Here is a 21475-nt window from a genome sequence, read left to right as displayed (position 1 = left end):
ACATAAACAAAAACTGAATCTTAAAAATACTAAAATGCCATGGATGATATTAGTTGCTTGTCCAGGGGAATAACACTGAAATTGGAACTGCCTTAAATTGCTCAGAACCCCACTCTCCATGCTGGATACTTTCCAGGACTCTGTCCCTCTCTTTTAACATTATATTATGGACATCAGTAAGCCTTGGAGCTTAATGATGAGCCTAGGCTGGTTGACAAGCCAGGTCCAGAGATCATTCTGACTCTTTATGTGAATAGCAATATTACAAATACATGCTATCATATGTGATTATGTGCTCTGAGGGTCAAACTCATGCTTACAAATAAATAAATAAATAAATACATACATACATACATGCATACATAAATAATTACTTGACAACTAAACCATTCTCTCAGCCCTGATTTCTGTTTCTACTTTAATTGCTTTTAGATATACTATTTATTTAAATTTACAGGTATGTTTTAACTGACTATATGTCTATGAAACCACATGTATGTCTGATATTAACAGAAGCCAGAAGAGGGTGATGGATCCCCTAAAACTGGCATTACATTTGGATGGATATAGGTGCTAGGAACTGAACATGTGTCCTCTGAAGAACATCAAGTGCTATTAGCCATTAAACCATCTCTTTAGCCTTGGTTTCTTTTTTTCCCTTCCTTCCTCCCTCCCTTCCTTCCTTCCTCCCTCCCTTCCTTCCTTCCTTCCTTCCTTCCTTCCTTCTTCTTCCTTCCTTCCTTGTTTCCCCCTCTCTTTCTTTCTTTTTTAACTTGTTTTTGAGACAGAAATTTTCTGTGTAGGCCTAGTTGTGCTGGAACTTGCTTCATAGACCAGGCTGGCCTTGAATTCACAGAGATCCACTTGCCTCTGCCTCCCCAGCACTGGGATTAAAGGTGTTCACCACCACTGGCCAGATCTATTTCTTATTTCTTATTCAGATCACTAGTTCCATCTTGAAAATCTGTTCATTTCGAAATCAAATGTTTATTGAAAGATGACTGACTTTCACATATCTATCTCTCTCTATGTATGCCAGAAAAAGATCCATAAGAATATGGGAGAGAAATATTAAATATTTAGATAAAATTATCCCTTAAAGATTATCTTAAAGATATTAAGGTTACCATCAGACAATATATCTTTGTGGAAGACTTGATGCTCTGCTGTGCTTGCCCAATCTGTTAACAATTTGGGCTTCTTGTCTGTACTGAGTTTAGTTATAACATGCACCACCTATACTACCATATGATCTGACTATTGTCTGTCTCCCCAACTAGTCTGCAAGCTGTAGAACAGTGGTTTTCAACTTGTGTGTTATGACCCCTTTGGATGTTAAATTAAAACTTTTATAGAGGTCACATATCAGATATAGTGCATATGAGATATTTACATTATGATTCATAACAGTAGTAAAATTACAGTTATAAAGTACCAAGGAAAAAAATTTTAAGGTTGGTGGTCTCCACAATATGAGGAACTGTATTAAAGGCTTGAAGCATTAGGGAAATTGGTTAACACTTTTGTAGCAGAATTTTAATTTATCATAGATCCATACCCTAACACTGTGCTTGGGTACAGGATGCTCACTTACTATTTACAAACCCAGCCCAAGTCTTGTGCTTATCCGTATATAGCACTAGCAAAGCCAAGGTGATAAATGCTGCAGATCTCTTTAGTTGTTTTTCATTTTTACACTTAGATGCTAGGATCCTTGTAAAAAACTGTTTTACGTGTTTTGATTACTTCTTATCTCTATTCAAGTAATTATCAAAGACCAATAATATTTAAACCATTCCTCCTGGACATTAAAGAATGGGTGAAATAATATTAGCAGTAACACTAATATTTTCAGGTGCATCACACAAGCCAGAGATACTGCTAAGAATTTTCTATCCACTGATGCAGCTGTGCCTCAATACACCCTTGTTACACAGGACTATTTCATCAGTGAGGGAACTGAGCACACACTGTTACAGTGGCTAGAAGAACTAAGATTTAATCCTGGGAATATATTTCCAGAATTTTTTTTTGTAAAAGTTCTTTATTGGTTCTTTGGGAATTTCACATCATGCACCCTAATCACACTCACCTCCCAGTCCCTCCATATCCACCTCTCACTCCTATAGCCTCCCTCCAAAAGGAATCCTCCCCACAAAACAATTAAAACAAAACAAACAACAGTAACAAAACCACCTCGATTCCCCATCTTTCCAATATCTCTTCATTCACTCTAGTGGCATTGGTGATGTGGTGTGTCCCACACTATACCTTTTATTTGATCAGCGTCACCCACAAAATGTTCATTGCAATGAGTCATTGCTGTGCTTCAAGGCCTCTGGCACACCAGGAACACTGAACTCTGACCAAAACCCCTCTCTGATCTTCTGCTGCTGCCCCAAGTCATGGGATCCTGTGATTATTGTTCCACAGAACTAGTCCCTTCACACATTTAAGCAGGTCAGATATGGGGTAGATATTATGGTTGGCCAACCCAAGGTCCAGGATGTGGGTCTGGTTTGTAGCTAAACTGGTTGGTCCATGTCAATGGGACAACCCATCTCAGTTGAGATGCAGAGCTTACACTCCTTAGACCATATTGTTGGGTCCATTTCTCCTATGCCCATGATGAGGGGTGGGGCCATCTCTCCCAAGGGCAGGGGACACTTCTCCACTGGAGAAGTGGAGAAGTATAGTTCTAGTATAGTGTCCAGCAGGAGTCAGGGGCAGTTATCCCAGGGCCAGTGAATGGTAGGGCCAGCTCAGCATGGCCCTTAGATTTCAAGATTCATAGTTGCTATGAACCCCTACAGTAACAAAGTCCATGGACATCATTAAAGACTCCAGCTGTAGCAGAAACATGGATCCAGACAGAAGCTAGGGCCCAGATATCACTGTGGCCCCAATGGCAGCACACACTACTTAAACCAGTATGGCCCTGGTGACAGCAAGGCCCTAGGGCAACAGTATGGTCTCAAGTGGCTGCCCAGACTCTGGGGATTTGCACAGTTGTAAGAGAGGCCATACATATCAACTCATACGCTGGATACTGCTAGTCCATGGACCCAGACATGGCCCTAGGAATCAGCCTGGGCCTGGATGACACCAGAGCCCATTGTAGCAGCACTGACTACCCAGATTCGTATGGCCCCAATGGCAGCACAGCCCTCAGACATGTACATGGCCACAAATTGTGGCCTAGACCTTAGGCATCCAAGACCTAGCCTTTGGTGTTATCACTGGTAGAGATTATATTTTTGACTGTTACCTCCAACTTCAAATAACATGTAGTCTATGTAGTCCCCCATGGCCACTGTGGCTAGAATACATAACAGAGATAACTAGACACAGTTGAATATTAAAAAAAAAAATGAATGAGCAGATGGTACCATAAGCCAACATGGGCTTGACTCCAGACTTTCTGAAGTTCCCACTTAAATGTCTCACAGGGATATTTTCTCATGATTTGTTCCTTTATTGTTCAGTTCAAATCTAAGGGCATTTGAGTAGCATTTATCAAGCCAGATCTTGTTTCCAGTGAGTTAAGGGATGAATGAAACAACAGGAAGTCGCCAATCTCTTTGACAGATTGTCAAAGGAAGAGCCTATAGATACCTTGGTGTATGGGATGTCTGACAAGGATTCCAAGGATCAAAGAAGCCTAGGAAAGACCACTGGATGTTCTCCCCTACTCCTAGAACTGTACTCTGTAGGATAGATAACCTTTAATGACCAAGCTCTATACTTTTTCCCACCACTCAGCTCAGAGCTTCACAAAGAGACATTAGGTACTCATACCCCACTTGAGGGATGAGGACAATATTGTTCTGTTCTGGCAAACATATCATTCAATGGATATATCAACCATGGAAACTGCTGTTTGGATAGCAAAGAGGAGAACTCTCTGGGGATGAGACTGTGTGTCTTCTGAGTCCATAAATCTGTTGAATGACTTTTCCTTTCCAAGTGTCCTGTCTGTATACTTTCTTGTTATTTACACTTTAGCATGAAAAGTCCATCTGCTTAAATGAGTAATATTACTGGATCCATAGCTATGATGCTAGGATGGGTGAGGGTTGTGATATCTTGATAGAGCTTTCCCCTTCATAACAATAGTAACAACTACAGTATTATTAATACATTTAGGAAGTATGAGTCCTTACAGTTTGCTAACTTTATCTTTAGTATTTTTGTATTTTCTATTAGTAGGCGCTGAACTCAGCGTCTTGTGTATGATAGCAAGTCCTTCACTCTTTTACTGAACTAACTACATCTCCATTCTTAGGTCTTACATTTAAAAATATTTAATACAATTTTTTGTGTTTTAAAATGTAATATTTGACTGTATAATGATAGTAAACATCAAACAATTACATTACAGGTTTTATTTGTGTGTTTTTTTAAATAAATTTAATGCTTAATTGAATTTTAAAGAATTATGTAGCCTGAAGGGCACAGTACACTGCTACAAAGTACAAACAAATTGGACACTGATCTGTAATTAACACTCAATCACTGATGATTATCTTGTGATAATATACCATAACATTGATTTTAGGTTTAATGAATGAAAAGGCTGCAGGGCCTGATTTTTTAATAACTTTTACATTGAGTTATTATGTCCACACTCTGGATTGCTTGCTATTTAACCTGCTTTTCAGAGTCTGCCCAAGTTAATGAATGACTTTTATTTTATTCCAAAATCACAAGAGTTTTCCCAAATAGTAGCATGTGTCCTTGGACAATTAGTTAAAAGTAACATGGAGACACATTTTTCCCAGTGTGTAGTCTGCAACTGCAGATCCCCCGTGTTTTGGAGACCCACACAAACCCTCCGCTGTGTCCTTCTGCAAATGTACTTGTCTTCTGTTGGGGAATTCTCAAATTTCCAAAGTTTGTGGATAAGATGTTTGCTTAGATTTCAAGTGTATCTCATGAAGCTACATCATTGGGATATGGTCAATCCCCTCATTCAATCTTTTGGAAAATGTCCACTTAGACAACAGTAGAGGAATGCACAAGGAAAAGTTCAAACAAGCTGTGGTCATGAACAGAGTAAGAGCAAGAGGGTACAGGTAATGGAGTGTAAACTTAGTGTAAAGAACCCAAAAGCAACATTAAGAGCACCTATAATATGTTTAATGTTTTTATTTATTTATTTATTTATTTATTTATTTATTTGTTTGTTTGTTTATCTATCTCTGTGTGTATGCCTATTTATGTATTTGCTAATACACATGTGAGCAGAAGTGTTCATTCATGTGTGTGCACATTCATGGAGAGGCTAGAAGGCAATATTGGTGTCATTCCTCAGGATTCCCAACAACCCATGTTTTCTAAGACAGTTTTTCACTGGCTAAAAGGACTCTTTGTCTCCCTCAGACTGGAAGTATAAGCACACACCACCAAGCCAAATCTGGCTTTTGACTTTGTACTTGAGTTCTGAGGATAAAAGCCACCTTCTCATGCTTGCAGTGTAAGGACTTAACTGATTGCACTGCTGTACACTTGGTTCTTGTTGACTTGTTTGTGTGTTGTTTCATAATCACAATTAACTGGTAATTCTAAAGAGCATAAATGATTTAACCTCCCCTACCAAATGCATGTACAAACACACACACCCTAAAGTCACTGTTAATTTTAACTATATATATATATATGATAAATAAGATATATATCCATATATATATATATATATTATATATATATATATATATATATACATATGTACATTTTATTACTTCTTGCATAGTAAAGTTTATATCCTAGAGAATCGTTAATACGAACAACTCCACTAGCTCCATGCAAAGCTAGGTTGGTGTGATTGTTTGGAAGAGAAACAAAGAAGCTTCTTTCATCTGTGTGTTTTCCACTTCCTTCTCTAACCTGAAACTAACATGAATGTCCACATAGTAACACAAGCATCAGCACATGAATTGAAAGAGCTCCAGCCATTGTAAACCCTTGATAGCTTTCTTCAGTTTCTACCCAATAGGAGAGAAATCTATGATGAATTCTGAATTAAAATATTTGATGGAAAGATTTTTGATTACTTGGATATTTTGAAATCACTAGACTTGATCCCAGTTAAAAGATATTGATAGTATTATAATTTTGGTAGTTTATTATAAAAAATGGTTGAATTTAACAAAATTGTCCCTGTGTGGAAAAAAATCTTCTGAAACATTTTGAATATCTATGAGTATATTGAAAAGAACAATCATATTGAATTAAATAAAAATATTCTCTTCTAAATATAATAGATGATAAATGGGCCAATATAATTTATAGATTCATTTGAACAAAAGCAAGTACAGGAAATTAACTTCAGTGAAGTCATTGACAACTTTGCAGATAATCAGGTTTATGAACAGACTTTTAAAGTTATTATTACTGAAACAGACTAAAACATTGCTTGTTTTTCCAGTTTCATAAAAATTAATTAATCATTATATTTTTTTTCCTTTTTGTGCTTTCATGATTTTTGTTAGCATGCTGATATGCAGTGTCGCACAGTAGAATGTCTTTCCATATATATTTCTTTAGGGTCCATTTTGTTTAACGATCATTAATGCACAGATTCCACATATAGGGTTCTGAGCTATTAAAAAGGTATAATTCATGCATCTAACTCTGCACGCACACACTGCTGCTGACAAGAAGGTGGTGAAAAATTGGTATGAATTCTTAATGACTAGTTATACTCTCCTATTAAGTGACAGACAAGAAATTGTGTGACTTCATATATGCGTGTGTGTGTGTGTGTGTGTGTGTGTGTGTGTGTGCGCGCGCGCGCGCACGCGAGCACACGCCTAGGTCAAGATGTGCTCAGCTGAAGGCATAGACCTCTGGGTAAATGTCCAAGTTCCTCCTCAATTATTCTCCACCCCAGTTTTTTGTTTGTTTGTTTGTTTGTTTTTGTTTTTTGTTTTGTTTTGTTTTGTTTTTGGAACAGAGTCTCTCACTGAACTGGAGCTCCACCATTTCTTCTGTTCTGTGCCTGTCTGTGCCTCCTCTGGCATGGGAATACCTGGCTATGTTTCTTGGGTTCTGGGGGACTGAACTCAATCCTCATGCTTGAATGCAGGTGCTTTACTGGTTGAGCTGTCTTCCTAGCTCATTAAAAGAAAAAGGAAGTTAAACCATGGATAAAATAGTAAAGTGGATCCTAAACATAAAGAGAATATTCAATAACAATCGTCCCTGTTGCCCATATAGTGCAATCCTGAGGCATAAAGTGACCGGTAAATGACAATCACACCTTAAAAGTGAATGGTCCTGGAATAGGAATGCAAGGATACTTTTGGAATGTGCATTTCCTGATGAAACCATTGGCCAATGCTGATAGAACATAATAAATCATAACACATTTGCAGATATTTGACAGCTCCAGTGCTAGCTTTACTGATAACTGGTGATATTAGCTCCACCCTAACAATCTATACTGGTGGCTGGTGGCAGAGATAAAGTGAAAGCTTGCTCTGTGGACCACTGACATTGAACCATAAAGGAAGGCACTTACAGCTCATTTCAAGTCGGATGAAGTCTTTAATGCCAAGGTTCTCTAGGAAGACTCCAGATAAAGCAGTGGTTTTAAAAAAGAAGGAAATGTCAGCGCTGAATTCCGCATGGAAGGTAGGAAAGTGGAGGTAAGAAGCTTCAGTAGAAAATGAGACCGCATTCCAGTAGTGTCCTGTGAAACAGAGAATCCTTCAACATGGCTTGTCTGTTTCCAATGGGCATAGAAAAGCAATGGGCTTGTGGATAATTTTCAGTACTGGAGGGCACTGAAGGGAAAACGGAAAACGGAAAATGGAAAACAGAAAAGGGAAAGAAGACATCTTATGCTCATGCAGTTCAGAGAAAGGAGGTGGAGAGTGTTGTACTCACGATCACCATAGCAACGCAAGGGGCCAATTCTCCAAGCAGCTTCTGAGTTTGATCTGTTGGTATCAGTGATAATTATCTGAGTTACAGGTAGATGATCTTTGAAGGAAAGAACACCAGTGTCTTTTGTCCTGGAAAACATAAATTTAAAGGGAAAAAAGAATAAAGTGTAGATTATCTATTGATTCTGTGTCAAGACTCCTCTTTTACAAAGTGACTTGGATTGGATGCATCCTGGCTAGGCTTGAGAGGAGCATAACAGAAGGCCTTTCATCTCTGGGCCTATGTTAATAGTTGGAATACCAATTACAGAACCCATGGCTTGCTTCCAAACACCACTGGATTTTATATCTTCCCTAAATGTGCTTACAGGAGCACAGGTAGTTTACAAAGTTCATTGTGCTGATTGTGGCCAAGAGGACCCGAAGGCTCACTGCAGTGTTAATGTGACATTAAACATCATTTCACTTTGCCATAAAATAAGATATGCTTGAAAATAGATTACACAATTCCCTCTCAAAAGTCACTCTCAGGACTTGGCTGAACCACCTGCCAACAGTTTTTAATCAGGTTTGAATGTTCCGTATCACCTTTTAAGTTGTGTTAAAATGAATCTTTATGGTTATTGGTTGCTTTTTGCTTTGTTCTTTAGAAAGACCTTGCTGGTTAATAGCTCTGCCTTTGTTCTTGTTAATTATACAAATAAGGAAGTACCTAGTTTTCTTTTGATAGAAAAGTTTAAAAAGCATGGAGAAGTCAATGTTTCCTCCTCTTTTTAAACTGTCTTTCAGAATCAAGGTGAAGATGGTCCCATTTGGCAGAGTATAAAATTGGAAGTAAAAACCTGGCATTGTGGAGCTGTGGAGATATCTTAGACAGTTCAATCTGTTTGGTTTGTGAGCATAGAGACTTGAATCTTGATCTTCTGAACCTATGCAAATAAACCAAGCTTTATGGCACCCTCCTGTAATCAGGGCTGTGGAAGTAGAGATAGACAGATCTCTACTGCTAGCCAGCCAACCTAGCTGAATTCATGAACTCCAGGACAATGAAGTATACTCTCCATTAGCCAGAGAATAACAGCAGAATCTCACTGTGGCCTCTACATATGCACTCATATATGTACACACGCATCAGCACACACAAACAAGTAAAAATGTGCTGTCTTACATATACCTACACATGCACTGGGGGATCTAGAAAAGGAAGAGTAGAGGATGCATGTTATCCAAATATACTGTTCATGTATGCCATTGTCAGAAACAAAAGAAGACAGATGCCCTTCTAAGGACAAATGGATAGAGAAAATGTGATATATTTACACAATGGAGTACTTACTACTCATCGGGGAAAAAAAAAAACAATGGAATCTTGAAATTTGCAGGAAATTGGATGGAACTAGAAGAAACCATTCTGAGTGAGGTAACCCAATCACAAAAAAATAAACATGATATGTAGTCACTCATATGTGGATTTTAGACATAGAGTAAAGGATTACCAGCCTACAATCCACACTTCCAGAGAACCTAGTAAACAAGGAGGACTCTAAAAGAGACAAACATTGTCCCCTGGAGAAGGGCAAAGGGTCACGATCCCTTGAGCAAATTGAGAGCATGGGAAGATGGGGGAGGGAGCTACGAGAATGAGAAGAAAAGAAGAGGAAAGATGCAGAGGTCATGAGGGAGCAGAAAGGTTGAGTCAGGTGAACAAGAGAAAAAAGGATATGTGATAGGGTTTTAGTTTGGGGGGTGGTGGGGAGGAAGGAAGGCAGAAGGGAACTGGAATTTTCATGTAAATCAATCTTTTATCTAATTCAAAAAAGAATGCATGATTGCAAAAGGAAAAAATAATAATACAAATTCAATTAAAAAAAAATAAATTGTCATCAACTGTGCAAATGCTTCCAGGATAAAATTTGTTAAGCATAGGTGTAATCTTTGCCCACACAATTCTCCTCTGCATTGTATCCCACTATGTCCATTTATGAATGTTGAACCTGCCTCAGAAGCACTGAGACATTTCATTGCCTAGTACCACAGGGTAGAAAGGGCAGGAACCAAGTCATGGTTTTGCTTCCCTGCTGTCTTGCATTTGAGGACACACAGCAGGGTTAACAGTTCCTATCTCTGTAGTGTGGGTGCACAACATCCTTTTGAATATGCTTGGCTTGTTGAGTGCACATGTGAATAGCATCTTGCAGAGGATTAAATGAGATTTGGAGCTGCTGGGCTCCAAATTTCTGGTCTGTATTAAATGCTCAGAACTGGTCTCACTGATACTTGCTTGACTTGTCTTTTTTTGTCCCTGAACTACTCTGTGGACTCAAGAAAGACAAACTTATTTCATAGGCATCCAGCTATCATCCTGGGTTTGGAGATTTCTTCCTACATAGCACATGTGGAAATTAAATTTTAAGATTTTGAATCACACTCATGAGATTTGGAGGAAAACACTTAATAATTTATCTAAGTTATAAATAAACCAAATATCCTCCCAAACCCTTCCCCTACAGCCCTATTAAAAATACAAAGAAATACATGATATAATATGTGTAATTTGATTGCTTATGTTTATAAGCTGTCCAAATGATAAGGCTTTTCTTCAGCTAGAAAGCACAGCCATGCATGTTGCACCCACGGAGAGAATAGATTTGCCTTTTTGTTCAAAAGTGTTCACAAGTAGAGATTGTAATGCAGAAGTCAAACACCCACAGTGAAGTAAAGACAAAATGCAGACTCTCCCCTGAAGGAACCATGACATGCTATGTCATGCTCTCCATCCCATTTTTATTTTCTGGCTACACATGCTGGGTTCTGAAGTCTGTCCACTAATGCTGACTTGTGCCTCCCTTAGACTCTATAATATTTTGTCAACATCTACTTTATGTCATTGTGTCAGCATATATGCATATGTAAAAAGCATGCTAAGTATAAAAAATCTCCTCCAAATAACACAGGAAAATTTAAATTTGGTTTGGTAGAGTAGTTCACATTATCAGGAATGATTTTTATCTGGAAACTTTAAACAATAAACATAATTCAGAACCCCTTCCCAGGGAATGGTATTTTCCATAGTGACCTTGGTCTCCTTACATCAATGAAGACAATCATCCCCATGCCAACGTGATGTAAATCTTCAATTGAAACTGTTTTTCCTGAAATTCTACATTATAGAAAGTTGATGTCTCAAACAATCAACCATGTTGGTGAATACAACTGGATTATACCAGCAATAGAGAGAGATGTACCTTGAGTCATCTGTATCTAAGAAATGTTGAGTCACAATTGTGCACTGTACAAGATAGTATTGTTGTCACTTACTTTGCTTATGCTCTGACTAACACAGATGGCATTCATGGAGGCATTTACCTCCTTTTTTTTCAACATTTTTTTACTTGAATTACAAACAGGATTGTTTTACATGACAGTCCTGTTCCCTTCTCCCTCCTGTCCTCCCCTACCCCAGGCAAACTAAAACCTTATCTATTACATATCCGTTTTGCTCCCTCTGGATGGTGAGGACTTCCATAGAGTGTCATCAGAGTCTATTGTATCCTTTGTTATAGGGCCTAGGCTCACCCCCATGTGTTTTGGCTCAGGGAGTATTCCTCTATGTGGAATGGGACTTTGGGAATGGGTTCCCAAAGTCCACACCTACGCTAGGGATAAGTACTGAACTACTACAGGAAGTCCTGTAGAATTCAGAGTTTCCTCACAGAAACCCATGTTCCTGGGGTCTGGATCAGTCCCATGCTGGTATTCCAACTATCAGTCTGGAGAGCAAGAGTTCCCCGATGTTCAGGTCAGCTGTTTCTGTGGGTTTCACCAGCCTGGTCTGGGTTCCTTTGCTTTTCACTCATCCTTCTCTGCAACTGAATTCCAATTTAGTTCAGTGATTAGTTTCGGGTATCTGCTTCTACTTTCACCAGCTGTTGGTTGAAGGCTATAGGATGGCATATAAGACAGTCTTCAATCTCATTATCAGGGGAGGGCATTTAAGGTAGCCTCTCCTCTGTTGCTTATATTATTAGGTGGTGTCACTAGCACTGCTGGTCATTTCTGTTTCCACATCTAAGCTTTGGTAAATAAATAGCACTTTTGAAATTCTTTTTCTGGAAGTCCAGGGTATGAAATGGAATGACTAGCTTGTGTAACCAAAAATGGATTCCCAAATATTTATACTAGTGTGTGAACACACTCTCTGATGTCCCACTGGCAGAGAGCAGCTCCTCCTGGAAGGAAGCTGGTGCATTCCACATGGTCACTACATTCTCTAGATATTGCTGCACACAAAGCAACAGCCCTGAGTCCTTGAGCTGTCCTAGGTTGGTATCTGGATGACCATCCCTACTCTGTTCACAAAGGCTTTCTCCACACAAAACACAATTCCATTGATTGGGTTTCAGTTTACTAATTTGCAATCATTTTTGAGACTGACTCCCTGAGATTCCACCTGGGTCACCTTGGCAGTTGCTGTGGGAGACCACAGCCTCCTCAGTTACACACTCACATCTCTTTTGCTATATTCATACACAGCAGGCCCAGTCACTGCACCGGTGAATTTTCAGGTAGCCCTAGTTAGGAGTACTTCATACTTCAGAATTATCTCCTTACTGCATGCAGAATTCGGTAGTTGAAAGAAATTTCATAATGCAGGTATGATATTTCTACCTAGGTGTTAGATCTTTTTTCCACATATATATTCACTTACAGTTTTCTTAAACATAAATTTAATATACAAACCAATGCTGCATCTTATAATTAAAGACTGTATTATTACATAAAATAATAATAGATATAACCACATACTATTTCAAAACTGACTACATGCCACATGTGATAAATACGATGTTTATTTGCTAACTCAGCTAGCAAGCTCCAAAGATAGATACCCAACCTTTCTCCATTTTTAAAAAACAAAATCAGGACCTGAAGCTCCAAGAGGCTGAATGATTTAGATCCTCTAGTTAACAGATGACAAATGTGGGATTTGATTATCCTGATGCATAATAAAAATTTAGTTAGGGATTTATTACAGTTAGCATCAAGACTATCGCAGTGCTATCAGAAAAAAAAATAGGAAAAGCTGTATGTGCTCAGTGCATGATGAGATCACAGTATCAGAGCTGTAGATGTCTGAAGGAGGAGGGGATTAGATCTTTACCTTAAGCAGCATGAGAATTCTGTTCTTTGAACCCACAGTCATTGGATTGTCTCAAGTAAGCCATGTGCTTTTGCATGGGCTGTGGAAATATGACAGTTGAGATGGCATTGGAAAGGAAATGAGGAGTAGACTATCATGTCAGATCTGTCCTGAGACTTACCTATTCAAGGGCTCCAGAAAGTTCTCTGGAAGAGGCTACAAGGAATATCTAAGGTTAGGGCTGTGTGATACTCTGGTGAGGCCTGACTGCCTCACCTCCCTGCACTGCATGAAATACTTCCCTTGTTGCTGTGGTAAAGTAAACATGCAATGTAACAAAGGAAGGGTTTGTTATGGCTCCCAGTTCAAGAGCAATAATGTTCATCATGGTGTCAGGAGCTTTGAGGCAGATTGGCATAGTGCAGTAAGGGTGCAAAGAGATGAATGTTGTTTGGTGCTCGGCTTACAGTTTCCTTTTACTCAGTCTGGACCCCCAAGACATGGAATGGTCTTTGGCTTTTATTTGATTTATTCATGCTTGTCTTCTGGGTGATTCTAGATCCTATCAGGTTGCTCATCAGTGTTGAACATCACATATGTTATGCTATTCTCTCAGGGATGGGAAATTCTCTACATGCTTTGCATGACCACAGCAGCCAACTTAGTATTGGATCTGTTAGAATCTATATAATGATCAATGTCTCCTAAGGGGTTTTGCTCAGGCTGTCATAGTCCATCCTCTAAGGATTCTAAGCTGGGGTTCTAGTCATTATAATAATGTATAAAACAATAAAAAATAGAAATCAGAACTCAAGGGCTTTTTTGCTACTGTAATATTTGTTAATAGTGAAACACCAAGTCACAAGTCAAATATTCATAATGAAATTTGGAAAAAAAGTAATGATAAAACAGATTATGGAGGACTTTGTACCAATTGAAGTTGACAGAATGTCTTAACTTGTATGCTGCTTTAGTGAAATCAAGGAAAAGATTTGTAAGATAACTTTTTATGGAAGAAGCAAGTTGAAAAATAATACACTTAATTTCATAAACATTTACTAATAAATGAACATGTACATTAAAATACTGAATGTCTATAAAATTCTTACATTTTGAAACATCCTACATACCCAGTCATTATCTACAGGAGTATTTTGGATGTGGCAATGATTTAGTGGCTATACCACTGACAAGAGTGACACTCATTCCCCTAACTACAGATAACTTCGAAAAATTCTTTATGAAAGGAAGGACTTTCAGGTGTCCTTTCCTCATCCATGATGATTTGGGGGTCTGGTATTGTACAGGTCTTATGCAGTGACTCTATTAGTGAAATGGCAATTTCATGTCCAGACAATATCTTTTTTCTGCTCATTTCTTATTCCCTGACTCTTATATTTTCCATGCTTCCTCTTATGTGATGTTTCCTGATTATTGGACAGAATGTTATAACTGTCCCATTTAGAGATGAGTACCCTACAATCCCACTCTTAACAGTAAGGCTAGTTATGGGTTTCTGCATTGCCCCTACTCAAGTAGGTAGTCTCTCACTCAAACTTGGGAAAGAAACTATTATTAAATTCTTCAATGACCACACACAAAACAAAGACATGAAAATGAAAGGGGTTTTACTAAGATGGGTGCCAATAGGAGAGGGCAGGGATGAGAAACAGGAATGGAAAGATTACTAAAGTTTACTATAGAAATTGATGGAACTCACAAACAGAATATTTTACACATGTGATAGATACATGAGATTCAAAGTGTTAGTGAGGTGAAAACTTCTGTTTTTATTCATATATTCTAGAATCTTTGAATATCTCATAATAAACGTGTATTTCTTTTTTAATATACCTTAAAATTACAAATTCAGAAAAATAAATATGCATCACTTAAAATGTGGCAGATCAGGACTTAGAACTATAATGAAGCTTGCAGAGCAGACAAAAGAGACAAAGGGCTCATATTATAGATTTAGGCCCTAGTGTGGGCCATACTGACAGCAAACACTGGGTGTCATTGGCTCCCCATTGATTTTAAAGACCGAACCTCCCCATGGCCTGGAACTTGCTGATTTAGCTAAGCTTCACATATCACGGGGTCTTGGTGTCTTTGTAAGACTTGACAGAAGACAAATGTAGGCATAAACCTCAGTCTACATCTTCATTTCTTCTGTCATTGTCTGTCTGTAGTCTGTCTGCCTCTCTCTCTCTCTCTCTCTCTCTCTCTCTCTCTCTCTCTCTCTCTCTGTGTGTGTGTGTGTGTGTGTGTGTGTGTGTATGTGTGTGTAAAAAGTTCATGGATATGTAGCTTCACCTGTGTTCATGAGTGTGCATGAATGTGTTTGCATATGTGAGTAGAAGGCAAAAGGAAACTTTAGATATCATTTCCTTGGAACTCTCCACTTTGTACCAGGGTGTGTCCTGTCTTCCCTGACTCAACCTTGGAATTACAAGTGTGACTGCCTCATCTTATATGAGCTCTGAATACTAGACTCAGGCTCACATGCTTATTCACCATGTCCTTTCCTAACTGAGCTATCGCCTTGGCCTAGTTTTTTTGCATGCAAACTTTAGAAGAATGCTCCATAGAATGGAAGTGAGTCATAGCTAGGCATATTGGGCAGTTTCTCCCAGTAGAAAATGGGATGGCGGCATCAGCTAGTCTGTTTCCAGAAAGCTTCTTAATGCTATTCTTGACAAAACACCAAATAAATGTACTCCATCTAGAATTTTTCAAAAAAATCATGTGACATTTGGCTTTAAATTTCCATCATTTGTTAAAAGTACCCCCTACCTGCATTTTGAAATTTTCTGTAGTCTTGTGAGTATACAATACCAACTACTCTCTCCACTGGCAAAGGAACAAGTTAATTTTACTTTTAAAACTCATTAGGAGCAATCATGGGCCTAAACAAAATGCTTCAAAGTGACCCCATCTTGTGTATGCTTAAGGGGCAATTCAGTTCTTTCATTGTTGAAATTGCCGATTTGAGGGATTCTAGTTCTAATAATTGCATTGGCCCTTGGTGTATCCTCTTGGAAAGCAATGTTCCTGGCAGGTAACCATCTAGAAAGAACTGCAAGGAAGCTCTCAATGAAGGGAGCTTCACTTTTATTGATCCTGTTATCTGGATGAGAAAATTTGCATTTCAGGCTAAAGGTAGTCACCAGTAGGTACCTATTGCAGTGTCTTCCCACCTTCAACATGTGGCACAGCCATGCTCCCCTCCTTCTCTGATGGTCACTTTCTCCTCCCTGAAAAGATAACACCTCCATATACTATGTCCAGGACCATGGTGTTCCCTGGGTTTTCATGTACACACTCAGGGGTCTAGCAAACTGTTATAAAAGAGTGTTCCTTGTGGATTCCATAAGTAGATGAAATTGTATGTGAAATTGCTAATGAAAAACACATGAGGGTTTGAGATAAGATACATCAAAAGTGATGTGCCTGTACTATATTAGTCTGTAACCCTAGCAGTCCCCATGGCAGGAGGATGTATGGAATCATTGGCCAGCCAGTTTTCAGGTTTAGTAAAAGACCCTGGGTCAAGAAACAAAAAAAAAAGATGAAGAACAATAGAAAATACCTAACTTCAAAATTTGTTCTTCACACAAGCACACATAAATGGACCCACCCATATTCACAATCATACATGCACCATTGCACACACGCACATGTGCACACAAGCACACACACACACACACCACACACATACACACAGACACAATCATGTTTATATAAAATCAAGGATTGACAAATTAGAGGAAATGTATGTTTTTTTTTCATTCAGTGATTTGCTTATTAGGATTAATTCTATTATTTCAACTGCACTTAATTTCTTACAAAAAAACAAAAACAAAAAATAACTAACTTCATTCTTTACTGTTGAAAAACTTTATGCTTGTATACCATATTTTCTTCATTCAATTCTCTGTTGTTGGACACTAAGACTGATTTACTTATTTATTTATTCACCCTCTCTTTAATGTTTAGATTCTTCTTGAAACATAAACCCTTGAGTGATTAGTTAAATCCCTTTTCTCCTTTTTTCTTTTTGATTTTTCAAAACAGGGTTTCTCTGTGGCTTTGGAGGCTGTCCTGGAACTAGCCTTTGTAGTCCAGGCTGGTCTCAAACTCAGAGAGATCCTCCTGCCTCTGTCTCCTGAGTGCTGGGATTAAAGGCATGCGCCACTACCTCCCAGTCCCCTGTTCTCCATAGGTTATTTATTCAGAGACTCAAACCACTATAGGGAGAAAATATTTAAATTAAAATTGTGTTTATACTGGTCAAGGGAAATCTTTTAAGATTACCAATATTCTCTAAACAACATGGCAAACTATTTAAAAGCTATCAACTTTATATGAGGTAATATAATAATCTGAAGATGATTGACAGAAGGGCTATACCGATTCTATGTAAATGCTATGCTATTTGATATGAAAGACAGAAAATCTATGCACTATAATATGTGTTGTAGACCAGAATCCAAACCTCAACAGATATGTGGGCTAGGTGTATGTGTGAGGGATTTATTCAGTTGAAATTTCCTTTAATTTTAATCAAAATGTTTCTTCTAGAAGTGTTAATTGAGTGACATTTTTCTCCCCATGTATCTCCATCTTATTTTCAGCTCTCTCCCCCTTTCAACATCCATATGATACCCACTCATGCTACTAGTTTACTTGATCTCATAGGAACATATGGCACTAATTGCTCAGTCAGAATGTCTATTGTAATGGAGCAAAGACAAATCAGTAACAAGCAGCTGATGAGTTTGCCTGGGGCTCCCTGAGAAGTTTCACTTCGCAAGATAGAAGATGGATATATTTCCAATGTTATTTCAGAGAGTCTATGAAACCTCTCTGGAATCTGGAGACATGCTCCATAATGCCCACATTAGCTGTCCCTTCGGTGAAGGCAAGTGGATCCTTTAACTCAGCTGAAATACCAATCATGCCAATTAGTCACATGACACTCACTATGCCATCACAATCAGAATCTCAAGGAGAGGTTTTCTGAGATGTGAATATTATATATGGTTCATGAAGCACTAAAACATTTCAGCATTTTAATTGACATCTTTGTTTAGCATGAATAATGGATTACATTGCTCTACCAACCCAGTTTTGCCTTTCTATTAACTTTACCCAATCGCAGAAATTGGGGGAATTTTAGTGTACAAAGTCCTTGAATATTTTAACCTTCACTTAAAACACTGGGGATACTTGTGGAAACAAAAGGATCTGAAACAAAAATATTGAAATATGTAGAAAGCCCTCTTGGATCTATGTTAACAATGAATGCAGGGGAGTTTGAAGCTGAACTGTTCCTGGATTCATTTTGGCTTTCTGCTTTCTTTTCTTCAGGAGACACTGGAGTTGGATAGAGAAGTGGCAGATGAATTTTCAAATTCTACCACATCTTGTGGCCAACACAGTCACAATATTTTGTGATGATAAATCTAGCTCACAGGTATTTCCATAAGAGGTTCTGTGATCTGTGTCTTAGTAGATAGCTGATGAGGAAATTGCTTATAGCAAAAGCATAGGGAAACTGAGGCATGCTTGAAAAGCCAGGTGTAATGGCATATTTTCACAATGCTATAGTTGGGGAAATGGAGATAGACAGATCCTATTCATTTTCAGGCTGATTTGCCTAATATACATGACACTCTCCTGATTCTAGTGAGAGACAAGGTCTCAAAAATGATAGACAGCCCCTGAAGAATGACAATTGAAATTTACTTTTAGTCTTCTCTCTCTCTCTCTCTCTCTCTCTCTCTCTCTCTCTCTCTCTCTCTCTCTCTCTCACACACACACACACACACACACACACACACACACACTCCATCTTCTGATAGTACCTCTTTCTATTTCTTCCTTCCTTATAACAATAATGCCAACATGCTTATGCAGTCCATAAAAGTTCTCACCTTTTCATATAAGACTGATGTAGTTTTTCTACCTTAACTGCTTCACTTCTTGAAATCTAGCTTCATAGAATTCTTGAGCCAGTTTCTAGGCCCAATTCTTAACTCTGTTACCAAATGCATCATGTTGTTCAACTCATGACTAAGGAGAACTTCCCCCACTGTCCTACAGATGTTTTGGAGATATAAAATATGTGTCCCGGCTTTTCTCTGCCTTTTTCTTGGCTAGGTGCCACAGAGTGATATTCAGTGATTACACTTAAAATTAACTACACCAATGTAACAAGACATACCTTGTGACACAGTATGACTTTTGTGGGGGATAATACGATGGTCCTTGAAGTGAAGATTGTCTTAGCTCCATAGCCATGGCAACTAATTGAGCAGAACATTACAGAGGTAGGCTGGTGTATGATAATGGTGACAGAGTTGTAGACATAATCTACTAGAGGAAGGGGAGGGAGGAGAGTATCAAGTATTCTCACACTGGGATTCTAGACATTACTCCTTCCTCTCTTACCTCATCTGAAAGTTATCAAGTCATCAGTAAAACTGGTAAGAGTTAACTCCAAATTTTAGCCTCTTCTTCATCATAAGATGGTAGCAACTCCTAAATCTCTTCTCCCTTAGAGTTTCAAATAGTTGTTCCACATGGACTCAGGTGGGTGTGGTAAGCATCCTAACAGGACATTTCAGTTCCTTTACTTTGATTCTTAGTAGGTTGGTTGTGGTGGTTTGAATAAGAACATCTCCCATAGGCTCAGATATTTGAATATGTGGTTCCCAGTGGTACTGTTTGAGTAGGTTTAGGAGATATAGGATTGTTGGAAGAAGTATGTCATGGGGGCAAGATTTTAGGTTTCAAAGTTTCACACCATTTCTACTTTGCTCCCTTGGCTTGCTGTTTGCAAGAAGATGTGAAGTCTCAGCTTTGTGCTTCAGTCACCATCCCTGCTGCCTGATGCCATGCATTAATGCCATGATGATGATGCAAATGGGTCCCTCTAGAACTCGAAGTCTGAATAAACTCCTCTTTCTCTAACCTGCGTTGGGCGTTTTATCATAGCAATAGAGAGAAAATTAAGACAGCTGTTGAACAAGACCTGCATCTAAAAATTCTGGTAACTCTAAGAGAAGTGGCTTATTATATAAAGGAATAGAAGGAGTTATGGAATATGTATTAATCTATGTGGTACCAAAAGTTCTTACAAGTACTAGAGAAATGACTCAAATAGCCAGCTGAGTGCTATACAAGCACAATAACCTGAGTTTGGTATCCAGAGCCCAGGGTAAATTCAACTTAGGTTGGTAGGAAATGATAATCCCTCATTCTGCAAAAGCAGACAGGTGGATCCCTAAGGTCGGCTGACCTACATAGATAAATGGGAGTCAGGACAAATCAAGGTGGATAGCACTTGAAGAACAGCAACTGAACATACTCATGCATACATGTGCACCTGCACACATACAAGTGTGCAGGCACAAGAGGAGTGGGGAAAAGGCATTTTGATAAGTCCATGTAAGTGTAGCATAGGTGATGAAGTTATATCAGCTCATTGGTGATCCCAAGCTTAGAGAGCAAATAACAAGTTCAATAGAGGAGGAAGGTGGGATTGGAGTAGATGGCATGATCAGTGGGGTGTTCTAGAGATGAAAGTACAGGATTAATTCATCTTCAGCAAGTGAGGAACAGCTATTATCTTCAGTTGTTACTATGCAATTAACTAAGCACTGATAATTGTACTTTGAGAAGGGACACACAGTGGCAGTGTGCCTCTGTGGGAAAAAATATACAGAAGAAGAAACACTCAATTATCAATGGCAGCTTCCACCTTGTAGTTTCTTCATGTGTCAGCGTCTCCAATTGTACAGAATAAAGTAAAGGCATTTTATTCTTTGACTATGATTCTGTAAATGCTGTCTAATGTGAGACACAGTGAGAGGATGTATGATTCAGACTTACGAATGAACCTGAGAGCCTAGAATAGAGGATTTTAGTTGGTGGCTTTCTTGTTTGTTTTGTAATGCAAACACCTAGAAAATTTTCACACTACTCTCCTAAGCTTGAAGATGGTGCTTAGTCATGACCTCTTCTATTGATTACTGGAGTCACCATTCATACAGACATCAGTGCATGTTTTTGCGGGAGAATCTGGACTGGTTTACTTGATGCTGGAAGGCCTAATGTTAATGTGGGCAGCACCATTTTCTGAGCTAGGGTCCCAGGGGGAATAAAATGTAGATGGTGACCTAAGACTCAGTATTCATTGTTCTCTGCTTCATGACTGTGGACACAATGTCATCATCTGCCTCAAGCTCCTGCCACCCTGACTTCCTTGTCATAATGGATTACACCTTTAGATTCTGAGCCAAATAGATCCTTCCCTTGCAAAATTTCCTTTTTCTGAATAAAGGGAAGCAATTTGCATTTTCCTCTTCAAAGAGGTTCTGAATTTGTTTCCTTGAATGTCTATTATATCAGGAACAGATAGATTGAAGAATAGCGGTTA

The 21475-nt window shown here is 38.6% G+C and overlaps 1 protein-coding gene across 3 annotated transcripts in view; it reads right to left on the bottom strand.

Moving 5' to 3' along the window:
- Positions 1 to 21475, bottom strand: part of Cntnap5 (contactin associated protein family member 5) — an 897862-nt gene that overhangs the window by 136282 nt on the left and 740105 nt on the right. For all 3 annotated transcript variants that reach the window (XM_035445443.1, XM_035445444.1, XM_035445445.1), the window contains exons 15-16: positions 7891 to 8018; positions 7523 to 7693 (exon numbers count right to left, since the gene is read on the bottom strand). In XM_035445443.1, coding sequence (XP_035301334.1) covers positions 7523 to 7693; positions 7891 to 8018 — 299 coding nt within the window. The remainder of the gene's footprint in view (positions 1 to 7522; positions 7694 to 7890; positions 8019 to 21475) is intronic.

The sequence above is a fragment of the Cricetulus griseus genome, chromosome 5, assembly GCF_003668045.3.
Source record: "Cricetulus griseus strain 17A/GY chromosome 5, alternate assembly CriGri-PICRH-1.0, whole genome shotgun sequence".
Classification (NCBI taxonomy): Eukaryota; Metazoa; Chordata; class Mammalia; order Rodentia; family Cricetidae; genus Cricetulus; species Cricetulus griseus.
Note: the sequence above shows the minus strand (reverse complement) of the source record. Positions and strands in the feature narration are given on the sequence as shown.